This window comes from Sinohyriopsis cumingii, chromosome 10 (genome assembly GCF_028554795.1).
Source record: "Sinohyriopsis cumingii isolate HCF-2022 chromosome 10, ASM2855479v2, whole genome shotgun sequence".
NCBI lineage: Eukaryota > Metazoa > Mollusca > Bivalvia > Unionida > Unionidae > Sinohyriopsis > Sinohyriopsis cumingii.
In genome coordinates, this window is record NC_142970.1 from 423,393 (window position 1) to 449,635 (window position 26,243).

General features: G+C 34.7%; 1 protein-coding gene across 2 annotated transcripts in view; it reads left to right on the forward strand.

Annotated features, from left to right (window-relative positions):
* Window positions 1–26,243, forward strand: part of LOC149789477 (uncharacterized) — a 34,636-nt gene that overhangs the window by 1,765 nt on the left and 6,628 nt on the right. For both annotated transcript variants that reach the window (XM_089971484.1, XM_089971483.1), the window contains exons 2-3: window positions 9,290–9,448; window positions 17,910–18,029. In XM_089971484.1, coding sequence (XP_089827610.1) covers window positions 9,334–9,448; window positions 17,910–18,029 — 235 coding nt within the window. In that variant the 5' untranslated portion in view covers window positions 9,290–9,333. The remainder of the gene's footprint in view (window positions 1–9,289; window positions 9,449–17,909; window positions 18,030–26,243) is intronic.

Here is a 26,243-nt window from a genome sequence, read left to right on the forward strand (position 1 = left end):
CAAAGTAACAGTCAGGAAGTTTATACCTCTTAAGCTGTTGATTGTTTCTATTAAAATTGCATATCTGGTGTTTGAAAAGTTATGAATTTGTTATATGGTGTGCCAATTTTGGTCACAAACTTGACATAAATTGGCATTGTTACATATCTTCGAGTCACTCATTATCTGTACAATGTCAGTCATTATGGCAGTGCATCATCCTGTTTGCATTACCTATCTGACAAACTTAACTAAAAACTATAACAGCATGATAAAGTGACGGTGCTAAAATCAGTTGAGTATTTATTTGTAATTAGTATTTTGTTAAAAATGTTAGTAAATCGACTTTATCTCCACAGAGACAAGTCGGACGAATTACGGTTACACCAACATGATTCCCACAATATGTAAAGTATGAAAATGGATGCAAACTTTATGCATTTGATAGTAATAAGTATAAATAATAAAATAATGTATAAAATAAGAAAACCTACTTACTACACAGGTAGTTAGTCAATTTTAGAAATAAGAGTGAGCGTCTAATCTCCGAGTGATAAACGACAAGATTTTCATGCACTGGAGTTGAACCATGAATGAAAATTGTTTCATTATCAAAGGAAAAGCGCGGTTTTGAGTATGATTTGATTGGTTGTTTCGGGCCACCATAATCGCACTGAATTCTCATGCTAAAAAAAATTTATGCCCAGAGTCCCGGATGTACACAAAACGGAAAAACTTTTTTTTTTATCAAAAAAAATGTACAAAACGATTGTACAACCGTACACTGATGAAAAAGGAAAAAACCTTACAAATTACGGGTAAACTGTACAAGTTGACACCTATGTTTACCTATTTTGAAAATAGTCACATGTATACAATGTATTGCATTGAAGAAGACATTGTCTAATTCTTGCATTGAACAGGATTCCTAAAGTTGAATCGAGTTAATGGTAAGTAAAATCTTACTTTTGCATCTACCACTGTTCTGTGCTTAAAGAAGGGATGTATTGTAGAGTCACAAACATGATACATGTAGCTCGTTTCACTGGTTGTCACATGTGCATGCACTTGTCCCAAGAGACAAAATTCGAGAAAATCTTAAGTTTCGGAACTTGTAACTTCAGTTTGGTACAACACAGAAAAGTTAATATTGGCTCGATGAATAGAAAAATATCTTAGTAGTAAAACAAGCCATACAGTATTTTCGTGTGCCTTTAAAGACGGAAATAGCAGAAGGAAATCGAGGGTCATGGGTTGAACGACGTATTTGGAAGTTATGTACCTTCTCTCATATAGTATGATAGAGAGGGTCCTATGTCAGAATGGGTCAATTTTATTATTTATACTTATTACTATCAAATGCATAAAGTTTGCATCCATTTTCATACTTTACATAGTGTGGGAATCATGTTGGTGTAACCGTAATTCGTCCGACTTGTCTCTGTGGAGATAAAGTCGATTTACTAACATTTTTAACAAAATACTAATTACAAATAAATACTCAACTGATTTTAGCACCGTCACTTTATCATGCTGTTATAGTTTTTAGTTAAGTTTGTCAGATAGGTAATGCAAACAGGATGATGCACTGCCATAATCTAAGGTATTTTTGTCACTCTGTATGATTTTTTTCTCTTCAGATTATTTTTTTTTTCAACATCAAACTCGCGTCGAGCACCTGTGGTATTGAAAGCCTCTGCTAGCTGAGCTCAAAGAATATTTGTTTTTTAGACACAGACCCAACTCTATTTTCCATATGCCCAAACTGAAAACAAAATCATATTAAATTGACTTGTGTGATTATCTGAATCTCAAAAAACTTCATTGTTTTTCTTCAGCTCCCAAGGTTAGCCATGGTCTAATTGCTCTAGCAATGTCCTTATTAGTCAGTTGATGAACATGTTTATATTCATTAGCATTGGAAGCATGTCTTGATTTATACAGTTTCAGTTTCTGTTTACATTTTTGACATTGTTCCTATATGCCGCATAATTTGTTTAACCAGTAAGTCACTGCACTAGAGTAAGTGTGAACATGGGGCAGCAGATTATTAGTCATTCAACTTTAACTTCAAACACTTCAAATAACGTAATAGAATTTAAACAAGACCACCCAAAAAATAATGTGTTTTTGCCAATTTCAACTCCACCAAAGGTCAGCTGATTTGTTTTTTAATCAAAGATAGAAGAGCTGACATGACCATATTTGATCCCTTTTTTACTTATAATACTGCAAACAAAACATACTGCATTTGGTCTAATCTCTACAGATTACAACAATAAAATAATCAATTAACTTGTAATGCATACACACTGGCCTTAAATCATGTTATGCGGCCACACGTAATTGCACTGGTTGCAAAAATTGTTGGGACAGTTCTGGTTGTCTGTGGATAATGGTATTTTAAAATCACATGTACATATGTTAACTTAAAGCCATGTAAGTACTAGTTAGTGGTAACCCAGGCAATCTGTTCTCCATTCATAGGTCACATGCTTCACTATCTACAAAGGTTAGAGCTTGCAATAGAAGTATAAGTAGAGATCTTCATAAGGGTAAGGGGCATAAATGGAGATAAATATGAATAATTTACATAATTTACTCCTCTTCAAAATAAATTTCCACATTTCATCAATGCAATCAAAGTTTTCACAGGCTAATTAGGTTTTTTATGCGACCTGACCGATGGGCACCTCGCTTAGAATACAGGAGGGGCCTGATCTCAGATTTGAAGGCCCTGGGCATTGGTCTGTCAGATTATTTGAGCACTGTATGGAGCAGATATGATATAGATCTAATACTTTGCACATTTTATAAGGAATGAAAACTCCAAAGCAAGTTTCAGAATATCACACCCATAATTGGATGTCACCCCTCATCTATCGCAAATTGCTAATATAAGATGGTATTGTCACAGCCATGTATCAAACACAAAGTTTTCCAAACTATTTTGAAAGTTGCGGTCCAGGACCCATGGATGGAAATAATTTGGGAGTCCCATTCACAAAAATAGGAGTTCCAGTAAAGATTACTTGTTTCCTTGTAATGTTTGAGAAGAATAGGTATCAATTTGCCCCATTGCAAAATTGAACAGTGTCAGAAATGCATCCATTTAAAAAATTGTTTTCACTAGAGAGAATTTCAACTTGATAAATATAAACTAAATTTATTTTTATACATGGTATTGATTTTGCTGTTGCTTTTTTATTAGTTCTTTTATGAATTAAACTCTTTTAATCATCTTTTAATCACTTGTAATTGATTCATTAGAATTAGAATGCTTACTGAATTGAAAGTCGATAACAATATGTAAAAAAAAGAAAATCAGAGTTATGTCCTCCCCTTTGTAGTATTTTAATTTAGCAAATCTGCACTTGACCTAGTACATAAATTATGACTATTTTTAATTACAACAGTGCATGTATATATTAACACAAACTCCGATTATATCTGTAGGTTACACACACCTAAACTGCAGTGCACTTTTGCAAAGCTCACCCAGTTAGGCTTAACTCTTGTGAAACTTCTGTCTTGAACTCATCATTGACTTCATTTTTATCAGATGAAATTGGAAATTGGAGTCAAAATATTGCAAAAAAGAAGAGTTTTAACAACAAAAATTGTCCATAAATATGTATTTCATAAATGTTATTGAAATATAAAAAATTATGTTGCATAAACAAGTATGTACTCAAATTGAGATATTTTGTGAAAAGTGGGTCCAGGTTTTAACAGTCTATATACATAGTACATGTATGTTTCACAAATACATTGTATAGGAAATCAATTTTAACACATTAACCCATAGTGACAACTTTACAGGGCAGGAGGTAGTAGCCTGCTGCCGAGCTCTGTAGCATTATGGTCATACATGATACACAAAAATGGGTGGTATTATAGAAAGGTAGGCATATGTAGCTCTACAATGATACCAAATAATCTGGAATATCTAGTTGCAATACAAAATACAGATAGAGAAACCTCATTTTTTGGACCCGACTTTTTTTTACCCAAAATTCACCAATGGTCGGAATCTGATCTTGTTAGGATTTTAGACTTTTTGGTCTCAGATCTAAGGCAGACTGGTATGACTGCAAACAGATAGATGAACCTTTGCAAAAAGTAGGATAAGATGGGCAATTGGAATAAAGAGTGATCTTGATATGAAAATAATGAGTCCGTTGAGCCCAAAAAATTAAAAAAGAACTCCCAACTTTTACCCTTCTGCTCATGCGTGAGCCAAATAGCCAATGAAAACGGTGTTTCTAACACAACTAGGCAGTATGTTATTGGAAGATCACCTGGAAGTTGGTGTTTTAGAATGTAATCAGAAATAGCTTTCAAAATGTGTTTCTTGGAAGATGCGATAAACATATATAAAAGACAGAGGGGTCACAGTTATTTACAGAATTTGATCAGAATTCTGTTTCCCTGGCTTCTGGTTTAACCCAAGTAAATGGTGATGATGAATGCAAATTAAATACAGGCAATGAATCGTGTATTTGTTTCAGCACTTAAGCATATGCATGTAGTTGGGATGACTCAAGTCCCATAGACTGAACAAAATTGAGTAAATTTGGATTTGTCATTTTTTTACACGGTCACTTTCTTTAGATGAATTGTGTAAATTTCTGAAAAGCCTTGAATGTAGGCTCACATCAAACCAAACTTTGAAACATTTATGTACATTTCCCAAGATTTCTAAATTTTGGGTGTACAGATTTTAGTTTTAGTTTTAGTTTGTGAACTACAGGGCCAAGATATAATATTTGTAATGTCAGAATTCATTTTCCTTGGTCAACAGATACATGTATTAGGGGAGGAATTATGGTATGGGTGTTACCCTGATTGTTTCGAGTTGAAGATTTTTGGAAACCCTTGTTCAAATTCCACACCAAATTAAATACAATATTGGGCTTCAAAACACCATTAACAAGCACCGGCTAATTACAACTTTGATATGACAGTAGATTGCTTCCTGGAAAAAATGAACTTAAGGTTCTTGATAGTGATGTTTTATTTAGAATGTCAAATATGCTGGTCAGTATTGAAAATGACCAGATTTTTGCTAGTTGAAAATATTATATCAAAATGTTGATGGTATTGAAAAAGTTAATTTCATGCCATGGATAAACATATAATGTCCATGCTTTGATTGAAGCAAAAACAGTTGTCTGTTTGGATTTGAAAGATCTGGAATTAAGTAACAAAAATATAAATCAGATCTCATATTCTGGTAATAGACTGCTTTAGTCACTCTTCTTCATTCAAGAACCAAATACAGTGTTGAAGTATTGATCCAATGCACTAACACTGTTGTTCAATAGTGCCTCTCAGAGAAAGTCAGACTTTACATGCAAGTTGTCATAACAACCAGATTTCCTTTTATACTGGTAGAATTTGATTGGATAGAAAAGGGGGAATGTTTCTGGCCAGATAAGTTCGGTTTGGATACTCATTGTGTGAGTCTTGAGATTAGATGCCATGGTTAGCTGCAGCAGTTGGACACTTTGATGACGGTGGTAAGTTAGCCCATTATCAGTTTGTAGAAGATTAGAAAAAAATACCCCTATTCTAAGTCTTTCTGGTACTTAATTTTATCATTTAACAATTATTTTAATTGGCTACAGAAATGATATCCTTGCCATATTACTTTCATGGGAAACCTTTTTGTTGTTATGTTTGAATCACCTGAGCAGTCTTCATTAACACAGTTGAGTTAAATAAAGCTCTGTGCTATCTTTGCTTCAGTTAAAAAATACATTGGATTGGTAAATATATACTAATCATAGCTGCCGGTCCTCATGATTTTGGCATGAATTTCACAACTTTTTCAGCGATTCACGAATTCAAGCCACATGCAAAAAAATCACGAATTTCCCAATTCTCAATTATAATGCAAAAACAACGCCATGAATGGAATACTACCTTCTCATTGGCCAACTGAAAATAAGTTATAAATAAATACAGGAAGTCATTTTCTTCAAACCAATGAAAGGACAGTATTCCATTTGTTCTTACATATTAAGCGGGTGCAATCAGAGCCATGTCGAGTGGTACTGTGGGAAAATGATTAGGCATTCCTTAAAGGTATGATATTAAGTCAAACTTTTGACAGGGATACATAGTCGAATGCCTGAGCTAAATATCAGTACCAAATTTATTAAGCTAAGCAAAGCTTAGCTTGAAATATCAGCGATTATTCCTGATATGTCACACTAGCAAGGAGTCATGCGTCCTGCCTTGTAGTTATTATATTGTACATGTATGACGGGTCAGTTTTAAACAATGATACGAGCCCCTGGGCATTTTTTAGCATTGGACATGGTGGCAGAGACGATGTGAGGAAGCACATTGGTAGCAAAAAGCAAATGGAGGTTGGGAAAATTAAGAACTTGCAGCAGATTTCAGCTCTGGAATATTTTAAGCCATCAACAGAAGACCTGCAAGCTACCAATGCTGAAGCATTGTTTGTGAGTTTTCTTGTTAAACACAATCTGCCTTTATCAGCTGAAGACCATGTCAAAATTCGCTATGTACTAGTAGAAAAAAGTCATGGCAGCCTAAAATTTAGGAAATAATTTCAATATTAGTGCTTTGCACAAAACATAGATACTTCTGACCTTTTTTTTGATCTTGAACTAGGCAGGGTGATCCTCTTTTCCTTGTTGCAAAACATTTTGTACAAAGAGTTGCTACAAGAAATGTATTGTCTGAATCCAGAAATTCTTGGTCTGTTTAATAAATGCATTCATATATTATTCTCTGTCTAAGGTTAATAACCTCCAACATATCATTGTTGTTTCCAGCACTTGAATATGTTGGGAAGGGAGTCAGTCATAAGGATGATTGAATCATAAGAATATAAGGCCTTTAAGAAATTCATGCTGGTTATCATTGATTTTGTGCAAGATCACAAGTTGATAACAGATAACAAGAATTTAAGCCAGGTTATTTCAGGCATCCCTTGAAGGCACATACTTTTATTTAGACAAAATTTATTTTGATTCATTTCCTTTTTCTTAATTCTGTAAGATATTGAAAAATATATTTCTTTTTTTTTATTTAAAATAGATTTGTTTTTGTTATACTGAGATGTTTATAATAAAGATGCTGGGTGATTGATTACTAATAAATAAAATACAGGCTTTCCATTCAGAATTTCAGTGTTTGCACCTATCTAGGTTGTCTTGTTTGGAAATGCTTTGAAACAATGTTCTGATTTTATTACCACTACTTGATCCCTTGAAGCCAACATTTTCATGTAAAGGATGGAGGGTACAGTTGCTTGGTAATGCAGTACTTATGCACATAGATGATATTTATGTAATTTTGACAGAGATTTTGTTGATATATATGATTATCCTTGTGATGTTAGAAAACAGTATAACATTATTTTTAATTGAGGATGTTATATCGATTACAAAGATGAAATGAGTCACATGTTTTTGAACTTGTACAAATTGATCAATTGTGCATTACTTATGTATGTCATGAATGGAGAAAAAAAATCAGTTATTTTTAGAACACCAATTATGATTCTCCATTTTGACACAAAATGTTGAAACAATTGGCTCCACTTAAGGAAAATGTTAAAATCTTGGTATTGATACTTATACTGCATGGATGGTTATATTAACATGGAGTTTACACTAAAATAGTCATGAAGATTAGTTGGTCTCAAATGAAAATGGTGCTATGTCACGGATAGTGCTGGTATTAATAAAGTTGTGGCCAAAAAAATATTAATGTTAATATTTTATTAGAAACAAAGATATGAGGATGTACAGTATGACACTTGTGCATTTGCCCTCATGTACCTGGTAATGGGTTGTTTCAGATGTGTTTAGAAATCTTTGAAAGTGCCATTATTGTGAACTTTTAGAAAATATAACAACAACAAAAAATTGATTAAGGATGGTTTAAGCATTTTTACTAACTAAAATAATGTAATTAGTTACTCAGTTAAAGCTCGTTACAATATGGTTTATGTTATTCTCTTCTCATATGGCCAAACTAACTCAAAAATTTTCAACTTGAAAATAAAGTATTGTTTAAATCAAATGTTAAATGCAAATATGAATAGTGAGAAATAGAGGGCATAATTCAAATAAGAGCAAATACGAGAACACACACACACACATATATTTATTTACATGTATATATATATGTGTGTGTATATATATATATATATATATATATATATATATATATATATATATATATATATATATATATATATATTATTGTTTTTTGCTTCACATCCACTTCTCCCTGTTCAGTCCAAGGGAGAGGTCACTTCTCCATAAAATTCAAGTCTAGCTTGACCCCTTTAGATGGTTTTATTTACACAAGAAAGTTACTGTGAGTGTGATTTAGATTTTTAATGTAGCTTTAACAATTTTTCAGTCATAATTGCTACGATGTATGCAGTGTGACAGTTTATAACAATGTCTAGCACTGGGGCATCATGCCGCAGACATGTAGCATGATATCCCACCCAGTCACATTATCCTGACACCAGGCCACCAGGCCCAACACTAACATCTTAAAATGCTGAGCACCAAGCGAGGCAGCTGTTAGTACCATTTTTGTAAGTTTTAGAAAGTGATGTTTATGCTGTCAAGTTGGTCCTGAATGAAAATAGTACTTAGCTGACATCCAGTGTAGCCTTCATTTCAGCTATCTTGGCAATCTTGTTATTGCTACTAATAAACATAAAGTTTATCACTATTGCATTTTCAGCAGAATACAATTTATCATACCTTGTCAGTCCTGATTAAAACTGGTGCCAATATTACATCCAGTAATGCCATTACAAAGGTCATCTTGAATGAAAGGATGATCCTATTGACATTGGATTTTCACCAAAAAGACTTGTGATGTCTGGTTGGTCCTAGTCAGAACCGTACAGCCAGTATAGTCACCATGGTAGCCATCTTGATAATCTTACTGCTCAGTATTATTCGTGTTGGTTTCAAACACACAGCAATTAAAAAGAAGAAAAAAATTATCTTGGTTTCCTGGAAAATCTGTTTGGCCAGTGGAATTTCAGTCTGAGACCCTTGCTTCACCAGTTTTACCAATTTTTGGATCTTCTTAGCTCTAAGTTCTTAAATTATATTAAAAATAAAGGAAGAGAATGTTGCAAAAACAAGTCCCTGGATCCTTTGGGTTTGAGACTGACTGACTGGAAAATGTAGACTGGAGATGTAAATTTCTCTGCACAGGAAGCCACTTTAATGTCTTTTGAGCAGATATGGATTTTTCATGATATGTACATGTAACATAATGTTCTGTCCTGTTTCAGAAACATACTGTGAGGTGAAACGGTAGAAAACCTGATATGCCAAGATGCCAAAGAGAAAGTTAGAGGACCTTGATGGCTTCACGCCCCCAGCTTCTGAAAGTGATGACAACAGCAGCAGCAGCTCTGTTGTCACAGATGGCAGCACCGATGTATCCTCATGTATGACTGACTTCTGCAATTTCTGACACACACACACACACACACACACACACACAGAGATATTTACAAGGTTGTACTGTTATGCACATACAAATTGTTTTCCAATCTGTCCATACTTCACAACTGACAATCCCAGATTTATCAGATGAGATGCTTAAAAACTTAACCCTGTGCTTTCTCTATCTTTCCAGGAAGAGGAGCCATTTGAATCCACTGAGTTGAGTTTGTAGGGACCTTTACACTGTCAGGGGCCCTGCCAATTATTTGATTATTTAATTGTTATTTGCCTATTTTATCAGCAGTTATGGACATTTACATTACTTGAGTAAATGTATGTTGGTAGTTCTCTTTGATTCTAAGTCATTGTTAAATGTTCTCATACGATTTAGGAATTTCTATAGATACATTCAAATTAAAGTAACACAGCATACAAGTACAGTTCCAACTGTACATGGCTTGTAGGACACTTAATGTCATCACTTACACAAGACTTGTGAGTGACTATTCATATTATTTACAGGACACTCTTAAGTAACATATAGGTGAAAAATTAAGATTTTATATGCAAATTTGGCATACTTCACTTATAAGTGAACATAAGTTGTTCAATTACTGTACTTACATGTGATATACAAGTGAATTCCAGCTGAATTCAGTGAATTTGGGTTTTGAGCAAGCAGCCAGTCACCTATGCTAGACATGAAATCGTGCCCCAGTATAACAGGGTTCCCATGCTATCAGGAAAACGTCGGAAGAAATGATTTTTTTCCCAGTCTGTGAAAAGTACTTGAATTTTTCAAATATTAATGAAAGTCTGGAAAACCAGGGAATTTTCCTCCACAATGTGACGCTCAAAATAATTATGTAATAGAGTCGTAACTGAACTGATCGTGAGCTAAATTGATTGAATTCTAACCAGAATATTAGGAGGTTGCAGTATGGATCATTTGGGTGCTTGCCATAAATATATTTGTTCAAACAATCCAAACGCTCAGTGGATTAGATTCATCTAGTAGACTTTTTGTTTCGCAGACAGCTCGATATCCATATTTTTTATATATGGAAGGTATAAAAACCAGTGTTGCATCACAAGAGGCCAACATGGTGGCATTAAAGCATGGCCACTTAGCAGATGGGCTAGCAAACTTAAACATTGTTAAATCGAGTTATACCTGCATGAAATCGATATGAAAATTGTCTGTTTTCTCAGAAATTGTGAGAGTATTAAAATCTTTATGTCTTTAATCAGCGAAATAAAAACATAATGATTATAATACTTGCCATTTTTGAGAAAATAAGTAATTTTTCTATCGATTTCATGCAGGTATAAGTCGATATAACTTAGTTTAAATTTGTTAAATGACTTGAGAAATGATTCCAACACACAAGCCTGCTGCACTGAATCACCACATTTGAACAGCTTGCAGAATATCACATTTTTAGTTGAAACAAAAATGTTACAACAAAATAAATAATTTATTCCCAAAGTAACAAGTGCATTTTAATATTAGTAATACATAACTGGTTGCTTATGCATAACTTTGCATAACTTTCCTGGACAGAAAATAACCTTGACTATGCTGAAAATTCGTCCTCCCATAGGGTGACTTCCAGAAAGATCCAGTCTGATTAAAAACATCTCTCCACTAGGACTGTCGACGGGTACCCAACCGTAGTGAAAAACCTGGGCATTGAAAATTAATGATTAGTACCTGTTCACAAAAATAATTTGTTGACAACACTATCAAAATATCATATATCATCAGCAGTACTCTGGTTTGGGTTGCAGCTCCAGTCTATATTTGGGAGTAGGACCACCCATTATGCATCAGCGGCCCACTATGAAACAGCTGCTGCATGCTGGGCTATGTGAATGGCTTCACAGTTCGAAACAATACTAATATGTGGGGGACAACGATCATGTATTTGTACACTAGGGCAGACTGGTATTATTTAGCTTTGATAAATTCTTTCTTAGTTCATTCATTTTTTAGTTTTTAGTCCATAAAAACACTCAAAAAACTTTATTTTATTCTAATTTGAAATTTTAATATTGTAATGTTTTGCTTACTTAAGTGTAAACCTCGTTTAGTATTTAAGTTCTCAGCTGGAAGTTGACTTTCACCGCCATTTGCCATGAGTAATAAATAACAAAACTTGCTGTGGAAGTTGTTGGAATTTTTTTAATAAGTGAAACGACATTGTAATATTAATTCATTATTATTGACAAATTAAACAAAATATTATAGCACAATTTATAATAGACAAATGGCGCAATGGGTACCCAGGTGAAGTTTTTCGTGGTTTTTGACAGCCTTAATCTCCACCGTCCTACATGAAGATCTGATGACAGCCACTTAGGGTTCATGTTCTGGTGACCTTTGAATTAGCCAATGGAAATGCAGCTTTCAGAAATGTGAAAGTGAATAAAATCATTCCATACACATTCATGCTCTTCATCCACACTTCTCAGACTCCAAATGCGAAGATATAAGACTTCATCTGATGGCTGATAAAATTAGTGATTATGGTAATAACATAGGTTGCCAGAACATGATCCTAAGTGATCACTGTCAGATTTTCATGTATAACAGTGGAAATCTGATTTTAATCAGATTGAGAAAGATCGGTAGTCCAACCAGTAATCCTGACCCAAGCATACTTATCTTTGTTTTGTTTTTTTTTCAGTCATTACCATCATTGAAATGATTTAAATACATGTTTGAAGAAAATTGTTATGAATTAAGCATTTTCATTATGTGTGTCCCTTTCACATTTTGAAATTACCCTTAACTCAAGTATTATTCCTGTTCAGAATTAGTTTTTTTCTCGAGTTATTGGCATATATGGTTACATTTTTTCCCGACCGCTCCGGTGGCCTAGTGGTTAGAGCATCTGCCTCAGATGCATGATGTCATGGGTTCGATCCCCGGCCAAGTCATATACCAGACTTACAAAAATGGCACTAACAGCTGCCTCACTTGACGCTCAGCATTAAGAGGTTAGTATCAGGACTGGTATGCCTGGTGTCAGGATAATGTGACTGGGTGGGACATCATGATACATGTCTGCGGCATGATGCCCCAGTGCTAGACATAACTATAAACTGCCACACTGCAGACATCGTAGCAATATGACCGAAAAATTGTTAAAGCTACGTTAAAAATCCAAATCACACACACCCACACATTTTTCCCCCTAACTTGCATTTAGGTTGCCCTGAGGGAGGGTTTCAGGTAACATTTATTGTGATTTAGAATTGTTTTATTCCATTTTTTAGCTCAGGTAGCTATTTAGTTATCCTTATCATTGCTGATTTGAACTATGGCTCATTTTAATCGTTTTGTTCATTTTAGTGCAGTATAAATCATATCAATTTATCTTCCATCACATCTGACTTTTGTTATTTTATTCTCTGAAAGGAGGTCTCACACCAGTATTCACAACGACTATTATACTTTTGGCATAATCATTTTGCTTTTTTCACCTAAATATGTCTTGCACTTGGCTAGAGTACATGCATCACTTTTAATGGATTGTCCACTAAATCAGGTAGACATGGACAGAGGGGCAGGGAATTAAGTGCCCACTACGAGTGGAGAAGGTCCACTCATTCAGGTGGCTTTCTCCCTGGTGTAGTGGAAAACTACTTAATCTAGTGGAAGGCCATCACAGATTTTATTGGCGACGACCTTTTTGGCTGTTTAATTTGTACATACACATCTCCTTTGATAACTCACACACAATGGGGTCCACAAACATAGACCTCACTATAAGCAAGACTCAATTTACAGAGGGACCTCCAAATTTTTTTTTTTTTAAAAATCGCTTTGACATTGAGAAAACTGCAGGGCGGGGAGCGGCATTAGGTAACTGAACTGTTTAACGATTGAATCCTCATTTTACAATCACATAGATAATAATTTTTAATAACGCACTTTTCTACTGAAGTTGTTCGTTATTCTGTTTAAATAACATTTATTTTCAAAATGTCCAACATATGAAAGATTGTTCCAACTGTTTTCAACAACCATCATGTGTACACGTAAAAAAATGTGTATTACATCACTGCTTTGTGTTTTCTTGATGAGTCTGATTCCCGTAGTGGTGATTAATATTATCCTGCCGAATCGGGAGTCCAAAAACCAGGGTACTAGACTAACTGTTGATACACCACCAGACAAGATTCCTTTTTTCAAAAATGCGCAACATTTATTTCATGAGACAATCGTCTACATTGAAGCTCAATTTTTGTATTGCTCAGTTAGTACAATATTGATGTCAAGAGTTAAATAATTGGAATTAAAAATGAAACTTCTTATCATCCTTGAGGATATCTCTAAGTGCAAGTTCAAGAATTCTCTGAAACTCGTTTGCTCACAGTGGTCTGTATCTATGAAATCAAACTCTTTATTTTACGAAGTATTCATTTTGCTTGGCTGCCTTGTTATCTTTGATCACAGTTATGAAAAAGTCGGTTAATTTAATGTAGTTTATGTCACATACACAGTAACTGTTACAGATCACTGCCATCTCACCTCTGTTTGCATGGGTTCAAGTCTTGGATTCAGCCAATGTGGGTACGAGAGAAAGCTTGCCAGTAGCTTCTTGTGGGTTGGTGGTTCTTTCCGGGGTTTTCCCGGATTCTTCCTCCACCATTAATACTGGCCGCCATGTATAGCCTATCATGCTGAAAAATGGCGTTTAATCCCACAACAACAAAAACAGCATATATTTAAAATCTTGTCACTTATTCTACTGAAGGGATGGTCATATTAATAAAGGGTTTTGAGCAAAAAAATTTTAATGGTATCCAATTTGTCTGAAAATAGATCTAGTGTTACATCCGGTATAATTAACATGGAGACTATTTGAAAATCTTATCACACAAGAATGCCGAAGATAGTTTCAGCTAGGAGTGAAAAGATGCACCTCTGCTGCAAATTAATACAGTTCACACTACACAGCCTACAATAAGATACATTAGCAATACACATTACCAAATTTGATGGTCTTTTTATCTTTAGAAGGTATTTCAGTGGTGAATGGTGCCTTTTTAAATGTGTTTACATTTTGTTTGTATTTCTAGTTTGCCGATCTTGTCCTTGACAAGATATAAAAGGTATTTTCATACAGATTGCCTGTTTGTTGCCAATGATTTTTATTCAGCCTCTTCGGTAGAGGCTGCTCAGTTGAACCAATTTAGGACAGCTGTTGGTTACCATGCCTTCTATTTTGCAATCTGTGTTTCGAAAAACATCTTGTTAACAAATTTCATGTCTTCCCTTAAACTTGAAAGTCAGTATGGTGTTATCTTCAAAACAAACAAAAGAGGGCAATTTCTTCATGCAAAGGAAATCTTACATAGAATAAATCCATTGTGTACAAGCAGAGATGACTAACAACCAGATCCTTAACATTTTCCTTTCTGCAGATGCAAATCAATTGCTTTGTCAGATACTCATTTCTGCCAGTGAAAAGGGAAATTGTTAACAAGACCCACTCCCCTTCTACAAATCAAAAAGGTGACAATAACTTGTGTGGTTGGAATCTGGTCTCTTGCGATTTTTTGCTTGTTTTTTTAATTTATCATTGGCATTCAGCCTCTGATTACATGTGTCACTGTAAAAAGGAGACAGCACAAAGCAATAGCAACCAGTCAGAATTAAACATAATTCTCTCTATGACACACTGGAAGTTTAGCCCTCAAATTTGATGCAAGTACACAATATGCGAAGCACAGAGAAACTTTGCATAATGTGTTTATTAAATGATTAATAAAGTACTTAGAATATACAAATCTGGAATGTCTTTGTGCTCTTATTTGTTGTCAGTGGCTGAGCATGTTGATGGGTTAAATAATCAGCATGGAATTGGTGGGGTTGGGATGTGGTGATATTTCAAACCACATGAGCTGGTGGGGTTGGGATGTGGTGATATTTCAAACCACATGAGCTAACCACCTTGTGGTTTGTAACTTGTAGAAGACCAGTAGGTGTTGTCAATAGCTATTCTTTTTTATTAACAGAAATGAACGCATATTCCTGCATTGACTGTCTCAAATGAATTATCAGCTTAATGGGTGAATTTTGATGCCACCACCAAATATGAATATTCCTTGCTTATTTGAACATTTGTGCATCAATATTGCACAAAAATTACAAAATTAGCCATTCCTTGACAGTTTTCAAGAAATTTACAACACCTTGTTAAAGCATGAAAAAGCAAATGACATAAATATTATTTACAACAACTGAAGATTATAGTAACTTGTATTGTTATGAATAAATATCAGTACATCAGTATAATGATTACTTGATTAACCTCAAGTTTCAACATTGCAGTGATAAAGATCAAGGTCTTCTTGAATTCCTTCAAGCACTTTTTGGCCAGTAGAGTACCAGTCCCTTTGATGGAATTGTGTTATATTGTTAAAACTTTGCTTTTAATTTGCACCATATTATGTAACCATTGTTATGCATAGATGCCACTGAATGCAAATATATATGCTTTGTATGTCATCATAGACTTGGAAAGTGTAATGGACTGGTGGACATGTTTTCATACCGGATAGTTCATCTGCAGTCTTAATTTTGAGAATGTGAGGCCAGATCTGCAACTTGAGTCCTAATATTCATACTTGTTGCAGCCATGATAAAGAGCTCGTTTTACATACACTACAGTAATGTGATTGTTATTTTCCCCGTTAAAGTGGACATTGTTTTCAATTAGTCTTCAAAAGTTAAAAGCTTTGATAAAGCTTTTGCAGCACCCAAGAAGAGTGGCCAGAAGCTGCCATAATCACATGCTGCTGGCCTGTCATAATTGGATGTCTATAATAATAATAATAAAGATTAAAATTCAACAAAATGTTCAAGATAAATTGCAGAAATAGATATTGTCCAGAAATCAGCTGTTAATGTATACTGTCAGCATTAATGAGAAAAGATCTTTATGAAATCATTAAAGTTCATATAAAAAGAAAAACTCCATATCTCTTTGTGTGTTCATCCATTTATCCATCATTCACTTTAAATTTTGGTACAAAGTCATGATGCCTATCACTTTCCTGTATACATTGTTTATACAGGCTTCCTGTCATTTTCAACAAATCCTACTGGCTCCTGACAAACATTGTGACTGGGAAAGTGAGATAGATATCTCTGATTCTTGCGTTTCAAAACCCATTGACGGATTTTGTAGGTTGATCCCTCCAAAGCTAATAGTATGCTGTTTATCATCTGTTACTAAGAATAGTTCATGCAGAATAGTAATTGAACAGCCCAAAAAATAAACAAAAAACATCTTTAGTATCAAAAACCATCACTTTGGACTTGCATAAAGGCCAGTCATGTGACCTGTGCATTATCTCATCTTGTGGGGGTCCCTTATGACAAGTATGGTTCAGTAAAATTAAGCACTTTCAGTATTTAGCATCTGTGCCTTCTGACCTTGGAAGACCAGTCAAGATATGTTAAGGGGAAGGACATGGCTGGAAGCCTAATCTAGAGAGAAATTGATATGGTTACCTCCCTTAATATAATTTTACAGCTTCTGTGTATCGCTTCCAACAATACAAATCATTTCAATAAAAAAATTTCTTTTCAGAGGTAATTAATTGCAAGAACTTTTAATCAATTGCCTGCTTAGGGATAAAGAGAAGTAAAGACTTGAAACATTAATGTTTAAGAGTTTTGAGGGATATTGTTGTTTGCTTTTGATCATACAGTAAGGAATATGATTTTTAATATGCATGTTATTTTCCTTCCTTCAATCCTGTTTAAGTAATTTTACATGAACTCTCCAGTCCAGGCTAGACTGGGCTGTCTTCCCCATTTATCATAAAGAAAGACACATATTTTTTCATATTCTCCACAGGAGATTGCCAGTTATGTGTTAAAAGTCCTGTTGAAACCAGTTTAAACCAAACAAATTTATTCCATCAGTATTCTAAGTAGTTTTGATTCATACTTGGATTGAATTATTATGAAGCTATGACGTTCCAAGACACATCGCTGCTTTCATCTTTGGGTAAGGTCATTGACAAAGAAAATGTATGTTAAAGTTTTGGGTAAACTTTTTTCATTTTGTTAAATTTCCTATACCCCTTAATGACTTTTGTTCATACTTATATTGAAACATTATGAAACCAAAAACATTTCATTGAGTGGCATCATTGCTTATACTTGTAATCATTGTGTTAAGATCACCCATTGTACAGTGTTGCAGAAGTATTTGGCTTGACATGAAGGCCCTGTTCTCCTTGTCTTATTTTTAAAATTTTCAAGGTTGTGATTTGGTAGTAATGTACCTTGACAAGTGATTTCTTACTAAAATATACAGTACTGTATTTATTCATGGATATGTATATCAAACTGAACAAAGTGCATAGATCCTGATCTGATAGTATGTTATGTTTCCTGAAGTATTTTGATCTTAACTAAGATCTTTTTCTCTTCAGATGGTCCATCTAAGTCAAAGAAACCAAAGAAGTCAGTGAAATTTGAAGGAGTGACCGTTTTCTATTTCCCCAGGACTCAGGGTTTCACTTGTGTCCCAAGTGAAGGAGGATCAACATTAGGTAATAGTAATAATGGTACTGATGGTGTAATCTTAAAAAGGCATCTTTCCTGTTACAGTGTTCAAATATCTTGCTTTAAATCACAAACCTAAACATTGATTATGACAACACCTTTACTGGAGGAAAAGTACTACATATGTCTGGCCACACATCAGCGTGCAAGACTACAGTGGTTCTTGTCTTATAGTTTTCCTCTAAAGAGAAATAACCCTTTGGTGAGAAGCCTTGGTATTTTGCACCACAAAAAGAGAAAGTGCATTTTCACCCTATTGTCCATCTCACCTCTTGTATAAGGCATTCCTTCAGTTTTGCATTTCAAGTGCATTTTTGCATAAATAATGTGTTGTGACTGCCAGGTACAAACAGTTTTGTCCTACAGAATTTTGCTAGCAAAAACCCTTTTTTCAGATTGAAATTTCAGAATTGTAACTTGCAGAATGCTTGCTTGCTTGCTTGCTAGTGTACATTTTGAAACTTGATTCGTTTTTATAATCGGTCAATATATTTTAGAGGTCTGTCAAACTAAAAGTAACCATTACCAGAAGTTTTAACAAACTGAACCTAGCTCTGATATGTTGATATTCATCAGAACTCTCCATTTTTTTTTTACTTATGATCTTGGTCACACTCTGAGCCTCATGATCAAGCTGAAATTATTGATCAACTGCAGTGTAATGTGTCAACCAGGTTTCCAGACTGAAAAGTCAGTTGACCCTTGACCCCAAAATATCATAAGTCAAAATAATAATCTCAAGACAAAACTAAAATCTCAAGAGTCAGTTCTTATGGACAGTCATGAGCCCATAGCTATGATTCTTTGTTATTGGTGGAAACAAAATGTTTAAGATTTATTGTCTCATGCTGAATAATGAGAAATACCTTTACAGTATTTTGTTAGAAAAATATGATTTCATTTGTATAAAAGTGTTTCTCTTTCTAACTACAGTGTGACCCGGCTATAACACGGTAGTTGGGAGCCATAGAATCATGACCGTGTTATGAACCGAACCGTGTTGTAAGCAACCATGTACAGTACCAACACATTTGTGGATTTAACAGGTGGCGAGGGGGGGGGTAATAAAAGCGGGTGCGAAAATGCATGCTTCATTGGCTCAATTACCATTTTAGATCAGTGTATATTAAATGAGAAAAACATTTGCAGTGATAACAGAAATTGCATATGTAATATATTACTTTATTCAGAAAACCATGCATTGGTACATACATGTGTATAGTTTATATATACATGTCTAATCTATAGCATGAATAGAGTATCAACACCGTGTACTCACCAGCGAATCTCATAACATACATTGAATCCACAATACAAGTATTTCCATCGAAAATATCCACACACATATGTATAATATTCAATAATTTTGTCACAGATCATTATGTGACTGAATTCAATGGAAAAAAATTTAAAAAATTTGTAACGGGTGTACGTAACGAATGATGAAACAGTACGTCCAAAGGTTAATTAACGGTGTCTGTATAAATTTCATACCACTAAATTTCTCATCCATCAATTGTAATACATTATTATTGTTTGAAAAACTGTGATTTTCAGCTGCTTTCTGCTACTGTCAAGTTTGCTTTTGGCAAAGTCAATTATATTTCTCAGCTGAAGAATTCGAACAATGTCGATATCTTGTGTCTCCATCCATCTCAAAGCACACTCTAAACCTTTGTCTGCTTCTGCTGCTAATGGTGGACTATCCTCATGTGGTGTCCTCGCTGTCATCATCAGAAGCATCACCATCGTCAGCATCACAATTGGTGTTATTGAACTTAATATTTTTAATAATTTCCGCATCCGACATGTGGTCTGCAACTGGGCAGGCATTATCAAAATTGAGCCATTCATCAACACTTTCACGTGACTGCATCAGCTCCCTAAATGCCCTCTCGGCCTTGAACACATCATTCTCAGAAAATCCATCAAATAAACTATTGTCATCAACACTGATGTTGCCTCTGTTTTCCTGTGTAATAGTAAATGCTGCCCCAAGTCCTTTCTCCCAGCAGTTGTCAATGCAGCATGGCGTAATGGCATCCCAAGATTTGCTGCCGAGGTACATTACTTCTTTCAGAGTTAAAATTTTTAGTGTTGCCTGGACTGAGGTTTCATCGCAAACAATCTTTTTCACAAGTTCTCTGCGATAATTCATTTTAATTGATGTTATGCCCTGATCCAGAGGCTGAATCCTGGAAGTTGTATTCTTTGGGAGGAAGCTAGCTTTTATTTTCCCATCATTACTAACCAGGCATTCTGCAGGTGGGTGTGCGGGGCAGTTGTCCAATAATAACAGTGCCTTCGGCTCGATCTTCAGATTTCTAAGGTGGGATCAAACTGCTGGTACGAATTTTGAAACCATTTTTCAAACAAAGCAGCTGTCATCCATGCGTTTTTTGTGGTATCATATGAAAATAGTAGGGTCTTCACATTCAAATGATGGAAGCACCTAGGAGATTAGAATTTTCCAATACATAGTAGTTTAAGTTTGTGTCATCCCATTTTATTGACACAAAACAACAATGTTAATCTCTCCTTTATTTTCTTAAACCCTTCATGTTTATGTTCATCTTTTTTCACAGCTAGGGTGGTGTCAGGCATCATTTTGTTGCACAATCCAGTTTCATCACAATTGTAAATCTGCTCTAGGGAATATCTACCTTCCTCTATTAATTCATAAGAATAGTTCATAGCAGCTTCAGAATCTGAAGAGCGAATTTCTCCAGAAACTGTCATGTGACTAATCCCATGTCGCTTCTTAAAATGGTTTAGCCATCCATTGCTTGCTTTGAAGCTGGAATCTTGCCCATGTAAGGCGGTATGAAATTTTTTGGCTTGTGCCTTTACAGTTGGTTCTGAAATAGGCACTCCTTCAGCTCTAGTCTGGACAAACCACTGATACAGGGCTGCATCAAGTTGGGTGTCTCCTGCTAGTCTTGCTTTTTTCCTCATCATTCCCCCACTTTCATGCATATCCACAACCATCTCTCTTAATTTTGCTTCTCCCTTCTTCCATCCTCGAACTGTTGATTCATTCACACCTAAATCTTTAGCTACCTGTGATTGTTTAACACCGGACTTAATCCTGTCCAATGCTTCATTCTTTTTTTTAACAGTAAAAGCTTTACGTTTCCGTTTCCTATTTTCCATTCAAAATGTCCACTAATTAACACTTTTACTCCTATTGGTTTGAAAGACTACAGCAAGAATAGTTGTCATAGTTGTCATTAAACAATGGGGGTATATTTATAGGAAATGGACGACATTATTTACTAGTCAACAGATTGCATAAAACAACACCACCAAGCCACGCGCACATGTTGGTGGCTTTTGTTTCTTTGATGTTTTATAAATCGTTGTCCCCTAATTTGAACAAGTTTAGCTCGGCAATTGACTTTGATGATGAGCAATGTACTTAAATTAATTGATTAATAAATTCTGGCGAGAATCTTTTATCAACCGCCGCATTGATTGTTGCTTAGTTGTGTATGCAATTTAGAGAACATATGTCGGATATTATTAGAGCAACGATTGTATATGGAATGCATTCAAGACAAACACAAAGTAGACATGATGGCTTCATTGCTCAAGGATTAATAATAATAATATTAACACTTAAGAGCTATCATTTTTCAACAATAAACAAAGATCAAAGTTCTCAAAAGGCCCAGCCACTGGTTCGGATACTCGTATTTCCAATGTTTATTTTGGCACAAAACTATAAGAAATTTGTTAAATTTTTTAATTTTAGGAGCCACAAAGCAATTGTTTTATGTTCGAATTCATGTGTAATTTCCTCCCCAAAATGATAACAAATTTTTTACACGTTCTTTTAAGCACTTTTAAGAAGAGTATGAGAATAATACATGTATATGATATTTCAGCCACAGTTGTCTTTTATTCGAATTTATATGCAAGCTCTTCTCAAAAATGATAATAAACTCTTTACTTATTTTATTTTTCATACTTATAAGAATTTTTTGGTTTTTGAGAAAAATACCTGTAATAAGGTACCTGAAATTTCGGGAGCCATGCCACGACCGCGTTTTATCTGAATTCGCATTATAACTGAGCGTGTTGTAGCGGGGTCACACTGTATATGTTACTGTGTGTATATTTTGTATATGAAACAGAGGATTATTGTATACTTTATTATATTTTCAACATTTCAGCATATTCTGTTATCAACTCAGATCATTTTATATGCAAAAATATACCCATACAACTATGAAGGTTATATATTATTCAGATACCAGTGATGTACATCACAGAATTGTCAGTTCACTTTTCCACTTGTCCTCAAATTTTCTAACACATTTCTGAGATTGACTCTTCTTTTCTCCAGAGCTGACACTATCTTTCTGTTTCTTTGGAGTCTCGGGGTCAGAAAAGTCATCACTGCCAGTTCGTTTCTGAGACAGAGACAGAAAAGAAAATATACTTCTTTGCGCAGTTTTGATTTTAAAGTTCATATGTGTTATGTCCACTCAATTTTTTCTGAATGATTCATTAATTAAAACATTCGAGGTTTTAAACATTTTGCTGATTTAAGCAGATTAATTGCCAATAAAACACATTCCCATGCCAAAAACTGGCTTACTGAGATACCATATATTCCCGTTTTGTCTGATTATAATTTAAAGCACAATCAGTTAAATACTGATACTAAATCAGAAATGAATACGTTGAAGTTATAAATGATTCTGAACTTTTAAACATCCTGCTAAATGAAGCAACTTGCCATAAAACAATTAAAATTGGTCCACTTTTGTTGACAACTGGCTTCACAAGCTGCCATAATGATATGCTCCAGTTCTGACCATTTATTTATAAATTTAATGTCCAAACATACCAATGCTGATATTTGATCAAGGCAGTCCATTCATATCATAATTGTTTCTTCTTCCCCCATCATCAACTTCAAACATAATCTCAAAACAATCCAACATGTCATTTGAATCCAAGCCTGACTTCATTGAACTGTTAGCTCCACCCAGTTCATGTATATCTTTCATTGGTGCCATATTATTGGCTGTCGAGGTCTGAACTATTGCCGAGCAGATGTCAGTCAGTAAATTTGTTATGGACAGCACACTCTTGGTAAGAAACTAAGCTGGAAGGGAATCAAGGGTAATTAAGATTGATGTTCCAGCCCATATCTATGTGCATCAAAAAGACGCATGTCTAAATTTCCGTGGTCAACCTATTAACTTAAATGGACAACTAACTCGCAGTGTGTGAGTGACAATTTGAACTCCATCAAATGCTGCTTTTACCAAGTATTTGAAGAGATTTAAGGCATTGTTTCCTTGGAATTTCATATCATAAAAAGATATTGACATCATTGGAGCTCACTGAAATTGATGAATTTTTATGGGGTTCTTCTGTTTCATGTAGCATTGAATAATTGTACTTTTATCTGTCATTACTATGTTAGCCAATTGATGGTCTTGAGCCATATAACCCATTCAAAGATCAGTCTAACTACAGCACTGCACCTTCTCACATTCCTGCATATGTAATGATCAAATATTGTTTTCCAGGATAGAACACGATGATGGGGAATATCTGTCTTTTATTATGTGATTTGTCTTTTGCCACATGATTTTTTTTTTTACTGCAGTCATAGTGCACACAAATGGACAGAAACTCACTCATTTTCATCATTATTTCACAACATTAATTATCACTGATTGCAACACATTTTCTTCCTAAAACATGCAGCAGTTGAAGTTACTATTCAACAAACATGACATTTTGCACTGATTGATAGGTAAGGTTTCTTTAGGTCACTTTTGAGTTTTAAAAGAGCCGATTATTGTAATTGCTATATTTTAAATTCATCTTCTGATTATAATTTATAAAAGGAATATTTATTCTTGATCAAAGTTGAATTGTGGACATTATCTTTTTTTTTTAATCCATAGTAGCTTAAAGATAATCTTTGGGCTAGTGGCTTGATGCCTACCCAGATCATTCCAGGTCATCATCCTCACTGTTCCATGGGAAAGACAATTATATTAGCTCCCATTTCTCCGTTATGATAAAGCTAGTAATATGTTAAAATTTTAAGATTTGTTTTGACCAACAACCAACTGTCTTGTCTAATCTAAGGGATAAAAGTAAACATGTATTTGTAGAGCTTATGGGATGGTCTGTTTCCATTTGTCTTCCATCAGTTAGCACAAGTTTGTTACCATTACTCCTCGTAAGCTGCTTTGAGGATTGCCATACAAGTTTACATATGATGCATTACCATACCCTAGTTGGTCTTAAATGAAAGAGCTGCTGCTTGGACATCCATTGTGGCTGCCACAGTGGCCATCTTGAAAATCTTGTCATTACTCCTCCAGGTTGATTGGTCATATCAGCATAGGGCATGGGGTTTTCATTTACAGACTTCTTATGATGGTACTAAATGAAAATGGTGCCAGTGTGAAATCCATTAATGGTGCTATGGCAGCTATCTTGAAAACTTGTCACTACTCTTGTTCATGGATGGTCATAGCAGTATGGGGTTTTCAGTAAAAATCTCTAATAATGCCTACTTGCAGTTGATTATCAATGAAAATGGTGCCTTTCTGATGTCCAGTATGGCTATGATAGTGGCCATCTTGAAAATCTTGTTGCTACTTCTGCATTTATGATCATTGCTCATTGCAACATGGTGGGGGGGGGCACTGAAAGACTTCTTATGATGTCTAGCTGTTCATAAATGAAAGTGGTGCTGATCTGACATCCGGTATGGCAGTTGTCTTGAAAATCATGTTGTCTCCTCCTATACAGAAATCCATATCAGCTCGGGGATTTCACTGCAAGACTTAGGATGTGTAAATGAAAATGATTCTTCATGGACATCTTGAAAATCTTGCCATTGCCACTCCTACTGAATATAAAATTTTCACTGAAAGACTTTTTATCATGTCTAGTTAGTCCTAAAGTAAAATGTTGCTGATCTGATGTCCAATATATCCACCACAGCAGCCATCTGGAAAATCTTGTTATTGCTACTTCTGACATCATAAGAAGTCATATCAGCATGAGGATTTCACTTATAGGCTTTTGACAATATCTAGCTGGTCTGAAATAAAACTTGTGTCAATCCAGTGTCTGCCATAACAGCCATCTTCATAATATTATCATTGCTTTTGTTGATTGCAGACCTGTTGACGCCTACTGATTCTCCATATTTTGTAAGGATGAAGTCTAACAAATACTCACTATGGGTCGTTACGGCAAGATTATGGTAAATGACTGAATCAGCAAAAATTTACGAATCTTAAATGTTTAATTCTAAAATTTCTTTTCATAAAAAGCTTGTTTTGATCAATGGCAAAGTGCTTATTAAGTGATTCCTGTGGAAACTTTAAATCGTCTGCAGGCATCAAAGGGAGCAATTGACAGTTATTTTTTAAAATGGTGAAAAGAAAATTGTAAGAAGTTGAAATGTCTAGTGCTAGCCAGAAGTTTCTGAAGATTTATTCATATCTTTATCTGTTTATAAAGCATGCTACAAACAGACATGATTTTTCACAATTTTGAAGCAGAATTCCACTTTTCTCCTTACTTGAATCAGATTTTTCTTGATATAGTCTGTTTTTTATATCATCTCCAATCTGGTTTTTTTAAAAAGGGTCTGCAGTGACCCTTGTAAATTATTTGTTCCTTATATTAGTTAGCACATGAGTCTGATAAAGAGTATTCTGATTGGTCAAAGGTTTCAATTCGTCCAATGAATCTTTGTGTAATGGAAACTGATGGCAGTGGAAAGAAGAAGCATGCTTGCAAAACATGGCATCCTGAGATGTTGAGACCATGACACAAAATGTTTTGATAAAGGTTTAAAAAAACATGGAAATGACTGGAGCGAAAAGTTGACAGAAATTTAGTTTGGTCAATTTATAAGAGAACTGAACTCTAGAAGACTGGCATTTTGTGACAAATGCAATAAAGATCTGAATTACAGTAATTGCAGTTAGAAGAGTTTGGAACAGCGCCTACAAAAAAAGCTGCATACTGAAAAATTGAAGCTCAGAAGCCCCTGGAAAAGTGCAGTTAATTACATTAAGAATAAAGATTTCTTGGCTGAGAGAACAGATGTAGCTCTCTGTCAGAATATGCGCATTGCATGTTGCCAATACAAGCACCAGCATGAAAGGAAAAAGGCTCTCATTGAGAAGGAAAAGAAACGATTGCAC